At 46.9% G+C, this 9468-nt stretch overlaps 1 protein-coding gene across 1 annotated transcript; it reads left to right on the forward strand.

The window, feature by feature from the left end:
• The first annotated feature begins 682 nt into the window (after positions 1-682).
• LOC122006201 (transcription factor MYB1-like) lies at positions 683-1780 on the forward strand. Its single transcript, XM_042561617.1, has 3 exons — positions 683-785; positions 854-983; positions 1082-1780. Exons 1-3 carry the CDS (start codon positions 683-685, stop codon positions 1650-1652), a joined length of 804 nt encoding a protein of 267 aa, XP_042417551.1. The 3' UTR covers positions 1653-1780.
• The last annotated feature ends 7688 nt before the right edge of the window (positions 1781-9468 follow it).

Consider the following 9468-nt stretch of genomic DNA (forward strand, 5'->3'; position numbering starts at 1 on the left):
TCACACTCCCTAATCACTTGCTCAAATTAGAACATAGTGATCAAATTAGAATATAATCATCTTTTGAGGGAAAAAAAAATCTCGTGTTGTAATTTGATGCTAGAGGTGCTCAAATTAGGCTTTGTGGTATATATGTTCGAAGGTCTATTGAATTTTTTGACACATTTTTCCGGATTAAATACAAATTCGGCCGGCTGAGACATACTCTTATTAAGTAATTAAGATGCTGACATTCGTGGTGGCTTGGTGATCGAAGAAAATGGAAACCTTGCTCTTCTAGTTTCGCCTTGTCAATTTTAAACCAAGAATCCATTGTCTTGATGTCGAACATCTTTAGCAGTTGATGGAGCGAAAAGAGTGGAACAACTGGAAAAGGCTGAGTCTCCAAATTCAAACTCAAGTTGTTCCATACTTGGGAAAATGTCCTTCGGTAGCCAATCAATGTACAGCAAACCAAACTCTAGTGCTCTTCCTCATTTATTATGCAATACTATAATGCAACACACCTTTACTATCCATAATTAAATATGCTATTGCTATCTCCTCGGCCACACACTCACTCACACCTTTATCTAGTCGAACTACCTTGCCATCTACCTTGCCATCGAACAGTGGCCTGCTATCTACTAGTATATATCCCGACTGAATGTTCGATCCCCCTCTCATCAATCGAGAGCTAGAGATGGGGAGAAAGCCATGCTGTGCAAAGGAAGGGCTCAACAGAGGGGCATGGAATGCTCTTGAAGACCAGATCCTTGTGTCCTACATCAACACTCATGGAGAAGGCAAGTGGAGAAACCTCCCGATTCACCCACACATGATAATTAATTAATCTCCGTGTTTGGTGACGCAGGCCTGAACCGTTGCGGGAAGAGCTGCCGCCTGCGGTGGCTCAACTACCTGCGGCCTGACATTAAGCGGGGCAACATATCCGTCGACGAGGAGGAACTCATCATCAGGCTCCACAAACTCCTCGGCAACAGGTGGCGTGCTTGTCGCGTTGTTTGTTGAATATCGAAAAGGTTATACATATAGTTTTAATTAACAGTCGAATTGACATGTTTTTTGGATGGCTGCACAGGTGGTCTCTGATCGCAGGGAGACTGCCAGGGCGAACAGATAATGAAATCAAGAACTACTGGAATTCAACCTTGGGCAAGAGAGTCGTCGGAGCCTCATGCAAACCGAAAGGCAACGACGGCCTTACCCCCGACTCCGATCCATCACCGGAGGCAGCAAGAACAGGAGCAGCTGCTGCTGGTCTAGACAAGAATATGGCCATCATCCAGACCAAGGCCCAGAGGTGCACCCGGACATTCTTCCATTACCATCAAGCACTTGAACCCCAGCCTCCATCTCCGCCACCGCCGCCGCCGCCACAAGCACTGCTTACTTATTCGCAGCAGCTCCACCATCTGCTGACATCTAATAATTGTTCTTCTTCACTAGTAGCGCAAGAGGAGGGGATCGTCGCAGGAGGAAGAGAATTGGTAGAGGAGGCATGCTTGGCCATGGCGTCTGACGACGCTGACTTCGTCTCCTCACAAGGACCGAGCGAGAACTTCCTCGACGCCGACTTCGACCTATCTTACATGGACTTTCTTCTTGATCAAACGGAGGAGGAGTACTGGACGAACGTGCTGGACATGTAGCAAACATTTTTCACCACAAATTCCACTAGCTATATTTTCAATAAAATCAAAACCGACCATGTACAAGGAAGAAGGCCAGGAAATAAAATAAAGAAAAAATATCCCTCCCAACTGTGAGGATTTAATGATGATCGTTCTATTCATTATATACGTAACTGCGTTTTCTTTGTTTCCCATCAACTTTTATTTGCTTGTTATTGACCGTGCATGGTACATTAACATCACAAAATTGTGTGAGAGGGAATATTCTGGTCCATTTTTCTTTTTTCTTTTACATATTTATTCCACTAATTCCTCTCTTGCGTGATTTTTAATCTGTTGCATCGTAAGAGATTCCTCCGAACTGCCCAAATAAATATATTTTTGATTAACCGAATTTGTATTGTAACGTAATTAATGTGTTGACTTGTCAACTACTTAACGACGTTAATTGTGGCGTTGAAGAGAAATGCACTGTGAAAATGATGTGCTGCTATATACATAGCAGACCGCGTGAGCTAACAAAGGCAGTCTAATTGATTGCGTGTGATCTCGTCCGGAAGTTGAGTCGGACAGAGATTGGTTGTGCTGTCGCTGATGCTGATGGAAAGTCGCGGAGATGCCTGGGTGATCGGGTACCTCTTGGAAAGGTTCCCACGAGTGGATGACGGAGGGTGATGACGTGAGGGTTCTGTGCACACTCAGACAAGCCGTCTCTGCGTTAGAGACAAAAAATCAGGGAAAAAGTCCCCGGATCAGACCCTCTGACACTCAAATCAGGTATTTTTTTCCCCAGAAGCACAGTGAAAGGACGAAAAGTAAAAGACGAGTGCCAAAAGACGAGTGAGCGTACCTGCGTAGAGACAAAGCCTCCCTTTTTATATGACAGTGAGTACTTCTGAAGTCTGACGAATGTCAGGGAATGTCGGGTGTCAGGATTTGTCTGGCGGTGAATGACACATAAAATCTTTTTATAGGTTTAAGGAGGCATCGGTGGGCAATGAGCCCTAGACCGTTAGCATATTCCCTGATATGCAGTGATTATTCTCTGACAGGTTGTTACAATTCTCTGGCTTGATTGTCGTATAGTGTAGGCTCGCCCCGGTCTGTTAACTTTCGACTAGGTCCTCATACCTACAAATCTTGACCTGTATGCACAGACCTGTATTTCCTAGCGCATTCCCTAACTTGTTTGTTGTCTCGCAAATCCAGATCTGTACGTCCCACCCTGCATTCGCCATTCGGTCTATCTCGGTAGATCCAGACCTGCGCCTACCGCCCTGCCAATCGAGGCCTTCGCTTATCGTTCCTTAAGTCTCGTCCCGCATGCACGGCCCTGTTCCGTATCTTACCCTGACCTGTAAGCCTTCGTCCATATATCCTGACCTGTATGTCTTTGGTCCATGTATCCTGTTCTGCGTATCTTGTCCTGTAGATCCCGACCTGTAAGCCTTAGTCCACATATCTCGACCTGTATGTCTTTGGTCCGCATATCCTGCTCTGTGAGCCTTGGTTTGCGTGTCCTGACCTGTACGACTTGGTCTGTGTGTCATATTCCGCAAATCTATAAGTCCTGACATGTAATCCTTGGTTTGCATATCCCGACCTGTACGCTTTGGTCCATGTATCCTGTGCTGCAAGTCTATAAGTCCTGACTTGTAATGTCCTACTTTTCGAGTTCCTACTTGACATATAGGCCTAACTCCGGAATGTCACTTGTACCAAACCAGGACCACCTTGTAACTTGGACCTTTGACCCTCATGTGGGTTGGACTTTTGACCTCCACGTAAGCTGAACTTTTGACCACCACGTAGGCTTGACTGCTGACCGTCACGTGAGCTTGACTTTTGACTACCTCGGGGGCTTGCTGCTGACTACTCTGTGAGCTTGACTCCCAACCACGTCAGTCATCCGCCCCTACTATCATGCACTGTATCACAAACCTCCCCCTCAAGTCTAGTCGAAGGAGGCTCCAGTCCGATTGACTAGACCCAAGTCCCGTTCTTACCTGTCCTTGCCTTTATGCCTCTTTAACTGCTAACCCTTTTCCCAATATCCCATTTAGAATTTAACACCTTTCCTAGGTGAGACTTTATTGCATGCGCGTCCACTCCACAATCCTCGATCCTGCTATTTTTCCATAAATGTCACATTATTTCTCAAACATCCTTACATATTCCAAAGTTCACGCTTCACATTCTTCTCCTTTAAAAAGGGGTCACGTATACTGCTGCTCTCATTTTCCTTAGGCCCCCTTCCTCTTTACTCATGGGCTCAGATGAGATATCTTCTTTGTGTCACCAGCTTACTCATTTGACCAAGTTATTAGCTCACAAAGATGAGGCTTTGCTTGAGATGACGCAGAGTAGGGATCTTCAATCCTCTCTCCGTCGGGAAATGGAAGAACTCTGGCTAGCGACGAGATCCAAGACTCGAGCTGAGGCCGCTCTAAAGAATAAGGCTCATTCAGACTTGAGGAGTCAGACTCATTTTATTTCTTATCTGGAACTGAAGCACTAGGATACTGTAACCCTCTTGCAAGAGGAAAATCGAATCAAAGATGACACCATCGCCCATCTGCAAAGCAACCTCCAATGTATCAAGGAAGAATGGCCCAAGCGCAGGATCATCTAGTGAAGAAGGATCAGGCCTCTTGATCTTGTAGTAATGTGAATCCTTAACAAATGTTACCCAACTCTTATTAAATAAACCTTGTTCTTTACATTATCTGCCTATTAGGGTGTGGGTCTGCATTTCCTTGTCCCTTCTATTATCATGTTCCATAGACGCATGTCTCCAAGAGAATTTGCTAAAAAGAATTTGCTAGAAAGGATAATTTAGAAAGAATAATTTACTTACCCAACCTTTTTTTTACCATAAGGGTTGGAAAGTCGTGGTCCATATAGGCGCGCTTTCTTTAGGCTTAAAATTGAACTGCTAACTCAGACTTGCATTGAGAATATGGCCCACCGACTTGTTGAGCATGAAAGTATATCCCCTTGTGGTTTGTATTGAGACGAGAATTGGGGACGCCGACCTGGAAGGGTCGTTCGGCGTGAGAGCATACTCACTTATAACTCGCACTGGGGCGAGAGTCTGGGACACCAACTTGAAAGGTCGTTGGGCGTGAGAGCATGCTCATTTATAACTCGCACTGGGGAGAGAGTCTGGGGCACCGACCTGGAAGGTCGTTGGGCGTGAGAGCATGCTCACTTATAACTCGCACTGGGGCGAGAGTCTAGGATACCCACCTGGAAGGTCGTCGAGCGTGAGAGCAAGCTCACTTATAACTCGCACTGGTGCAAGAGTCTGGGAGTGCGTGCAAGAAGCCATTTAAGAAACTTCTCAGGGCTGGTCCAGAAAGTGGATTGATATTTGCGGGTTGGCCCGAGGATTACCCTCAAAATTCCAGCTCTGATGTCGCGTTTTAGGCGTCCAGCCGATTGTGCGCTAGTTGGAATATTTCTTGCAAATATCTCATACAAATTTTAATCAATCAAGCTATTTGTTTATTTTAATTCTTATTGAGCGCTAAATTTGAATTCGTGCTCGTCTTCATTTCTTCCCCCTTTCCCGAGATGGCTGCATAACCATGACGTATGGTTTTCCTTTGCTTTTCCCAAGGTAACCGCATGACCGTCTTTCCCTCTGACGTATAGCCTTCTTGCGCCAGAATGATGTCGTACAAAAATCTCCTTCCATGATTTCCTTGTCACATCCAGCATTAATACCTTTCATAGGGGCATGGCACGTGTCCCACTAACCTTTCCTGCCACTGTGATTCATCAGCGCCTTTTGGCACGCGACCCTATATCCGACGACTCAAGTTATCATACCTCCCCCTCACCTTTCGATGCTTCCTAGAGGTTTGGCTTTATAAACCCTAAAGGTTATTCGTCGTCATCTTCTCACCTCTTTGGCTGCTTTCACCTCTTTGCATTTTCTCTTGGCTCTTCCCGTTAAGTCTCTGCTCTGCATTTGTTTCTTGTGAGCTCTTCTTCTTTTTCTCTTCATCCTCCCCCGTGTCCTCATGGCTGAAGGTAAGGAGATGTCTTGGTATTCATATTATATTTCAGACTTGGATGATAGCGACTTGTTCCAGATCCGTAATAACTTGCACCTTACTGAAGACTATCAACTACGAGCTCCCCGACCGAATAAACACCCTTCTTCTTCTCCCCAAGGCTTTGTAACTTTCTTCAAGGATCAACTCTTGGGAGGTCTTCACTTTCCTCTTCACCCAATTTTCTCATCCTTGAGTCAATATTTTGGTATCCCACTTTTGCAGTTTGCCCCCAATGCTTTTCGTGCAATCTGTGGCATGGTTATCCTCTGTAGGGTATACCAAATTCCTTTAACCGCTCAACTTTTCCACCACTTGTATTCTCTCAAATGATCTGAGCCTGGTGTGTTCATGGTGCAATCCCGGGTCGAATGTAAATTCTTCTCTGATATGCCTTCCTCCAACAAAGGTTGAAAATCTCGCTTCTTCTTTATCAGTCTGCCCGAAGCGGTGACTTGGCTGACCCAATAGCGCTCCATTCTTCCTTCACCCTTTGAACTGTCTAAATATAAGCATCAACCTACTTTCCCTACAGCTTCAGCGAAATTAAAGGGAGTCCGCCTTCTCCTCTCTGTAATATTACGAGAAGGTTTTTTATATTATTTTGGACTTAGCTCGATCCCCGTAGTTATAGGAACTCCATTTTGTAAGATTTGCTTTTCCTTCCGCTCATCTTCACTAACTGGAGTATTTCCTTCTTTTTTTTTGCAGAGGCTGCAATGTTTCAGGCCTACTCAGTTGACTCGGCCAAGATGCCGAGCAATATTTTGAAGGTCGTGGGTGAGAAAATCGTGAAAGGCCTCGCTACTCCCTCAGCCACTTCCTCCCATGGAACAGCGGAGGAGCCTTCAGAGTCTTCCGGCCAACTTCTTCTAGAAGCTGCTCTTCCCGAGACTTGCTCTACAACTCTGGAGCCCATCGAGGAAGAGCAGACTCTTTCCCCGTCCCCAGATAAGCGCCTCCGCCTCCAGCGCAAGCGCAAAAGAGTCACACCCTCCGTTCAATCCTCCCCATCGCTTCCTCCTCTCGGGCAGGCGTCTTCCCAGGTGCCCAAGGTCTGAGTAAAAACAACTAAAACCCTTGTCCGGGAGTCTCCTCTCGTGGTGGAAGTTCTGGTACCTACTCCTGTCCGGGTTTTAGCCCCCGAGCAGGTTAACCCTTCTATCGGAGACCACCCTGGGAGTTCTGCAACCCCTTCCACAGCTCTTGTCGCTTCCTCCCCTTCATCTGCTCGTACCAGGACGCGGTCCAACAGGAGCAAATATGATTTCACGGCCTCCTGGAGCCTGCCCTCTGCGCTCAGGCAGGATTCGGCAGGGGGTTCAGCAAATGTGGGTGGCACTTCTCCTCTTCGCGGCCAAGTTCAACTTCATGGAGCCTTAACCACCTCCTGGAGGTCGGCTAATGAGCAGTTATGGGAAGGCTCCCAGTGGGGAGGGCTAGATCTGGCTTCGCAACATATTATATCGGTGAGTCTTCCTTTTCCTGGCCTGACTATCTACATTATTTCTGGCTTTCCTCTTTTTGTCGGGCAGGTCTGCTCCGCGAGCCTTAGCTTGACCCAATTTACCGCCGAGCTGTTGAAGGAAAATGAGTCACTGAAGGCTCGGATTCAAGAATTGAAGTTGCCCCTAACTCCCTGTGATCCGCTCGACCCTCTGACTGCGGACGACCCTCTGGATTCTTATCTTCACACGGTAGGGGTGTCTGCTCAATCTGCGAGGAATTTGGCTCAGACGTCTTCTGAAAAGATAGAGGAGCTGCAAGCGACCCTGAAGATCAACGATTCAAAACTAAACTCAGAGGGGCAGCGTCGTCGACAGTTGACGACCGAGATGGAGGAGAAAGAGTCAGAGCTAGCCATCTCTCTGCGGATCTAAAGGCACTCCTGGAGTCTAATAAAGCCTTATAGAAAGACCTGGGAGTTGCTCGAACAGACCTGGCTGCAAGCGTCGATTGGGAAAAGGCTCTGAAGACCCAGTGGGACATTGACCAAGCCACCATTAAGTCCCTCCAAGCGGATCTTCTTAAGGTCCAGGCGGATGCCTCCATCCTTCAAAAGGAGAAGGCACTGGCTCTTACGGATGCCGACAAGATCAAGGTCGAGTTGGTGGAGTACCGGTCGGGCGAAAACGATCGCCTCAGAGCCTATAGAATCTCATACGTCAAGTCTCCACTCTTCCGGAAGAATATCGACGATCTAATTGACTTGATGCTCTGCTATGGGGGTGTGGGTGTTGTATGACAACTGTTTGAACAAAGCCTCCTTCGCTCTGCCCCCTCGGATGATTTCCTGGACAGGGCCCACCTGATGTAAGAGCTTCCTGATGGAGCCTTCCCCTCTTTCATTGTCGACGACGACTTCTTAGCTATTTCTGTACATCCTCCAAGCGATGTACCTCCTCAGCCTTGATGTAAAAAGTTCCACATGCAAACGTTTCCTATTTGCTTTTTTCTGAAGTCATTTAAACTTAGGAAATCTCTCAGCCATTATCTTTATCTTAAGAATTCTTTATTTTAGTGGTCCCCCGACCTCGGATATGTTTTGACCATGATGACGTTCTGTCTAGTGCCCCTGCCCTGGGCTCCTGCTCGCTTAGTGTCCCGGGCTGGTTCTCGAACTGGGTTCGCCTCCCAAACTTTAACAAACCACGGCGAAGGAAAGAGAGAGAGAGAAAACGTACGAAGATCTCAAATGCTTCGTACTACAGTAGCGCACTTTCCCAAGGTAACTCCATAATGACCCTCGTACATCGCGTCATTTACTTTTTCCAACACCCTTCACATAGCTTCATTTTTTGTGATGATCCGACGGCCCCTTTTGCTTAGATATATTAAACCGCCTTTATTGTAAGCCGTTGGATGGTGGTTTGACCTTAATACCCTTATGAATGTCGGTTATAAATAGGTCGCCTCCTCTACCCCATGGAACTTTTTCACCTGCTTCTTCCTTCTGCTCTCACCTCCTGCTCGCTCCGTGCTCCTTCCAGCCTTTCGCTTCCTCTTGCCTTCTGCTTAGTCCTCTTGCCCTCTGCCTTATACCTGAATCCGTCCTATGGCTTTCCCTACCATCATTTACCCCCCTGGGGTTTCTACTTTCGCTAGCGTGGATCTGGATGATCTCCGTTTCACCTACGAAATATCGGAAGACATGCATATCATCATCCCTAACTTACTGTACCGGGCCTCCTCTCCCCCAGAGGGATATGTTACCTTCTACAAGGAGCAGTTTGTCACGGGGCTACGTTTTCCCATTCACCCCTTCTTCTCTGATTAAGCCGCTACTTCAGGATTTCTCTGGGTCAACTTACTCCCAATTCCATAAAGATCCTGTGCGGATTCATGGTCCTGTGTGAAGTTTGTGACATATCCTGGTCTGCTCACTTGTTTCATTACTTCTTTACTCCCCATCGGCAAAGTGAAGGCTTGTTTTGTTTCCAAACCCGCACCCGCACCACTTTCTTTTGTCACATTCCCTTCTCTGAACCTAACTGGAAGGAAAAATACTTTTTCCTTAAGTTTCCTTTCGCTGTGGAATGACCCACCAGGTGGCAACGAGTGCTTCCTGTAGCACCTTATGTGAGGGACTTTAGCACTGATCCCCTCTTCACAGAAGCTCTGGCTCAGCTGAAATATTGGAGACTAGATTTAACAAGACTACTATCCGAGGATGTGTTGTCCTTCTTCCGGTTGAGCCGCATTTCCACTGCTGAGTTGCCTCGCTCCCTAGGTGAGTCCTGCCTGCCCTTGAATGAATTATTTCACAATGGTTT

This window comes from Zingiber officinale, chromosome 1A, assembly GCF_018446385.1.
Source record: "Zingiber officinale cultivar Zhangliang chromosome 1A, Zo_v1.1, whole genome shotgun sequence".
In the NCBI taxonomy this organism is placed as follows: Eukaryota; Viridiplantae; Streptophyta; class Magnoliopsida; order Zingiberales; family Zingiberaceae; genus Zingiber; species Zingiber officinale.

Bases quoted from the DNA above. Each gene is read 5' to 3' on its own strand.
- LOC122006201 (XM_042561617.1), top strand. From the start codon at position 683: ATGGGGAGAAAGCCATGCTGTGCAAAGGAAGGGCTCAACAGAGGGGCA. The intron at 786-853 runs GCAAGTGGAGAA...TTGGTGACGCAG, and splicing joins CATCAACACTCATGGAGAAG to GCCTGAACCGTTGCGGGAAG. The intron at 984-1,081 runs GTGGCGTGCTTG...ATGGCTGCACAG, and splicing joins CACAAACTCCTCGGCAACAG to GTGGTCTCTGATCGCAGGGA.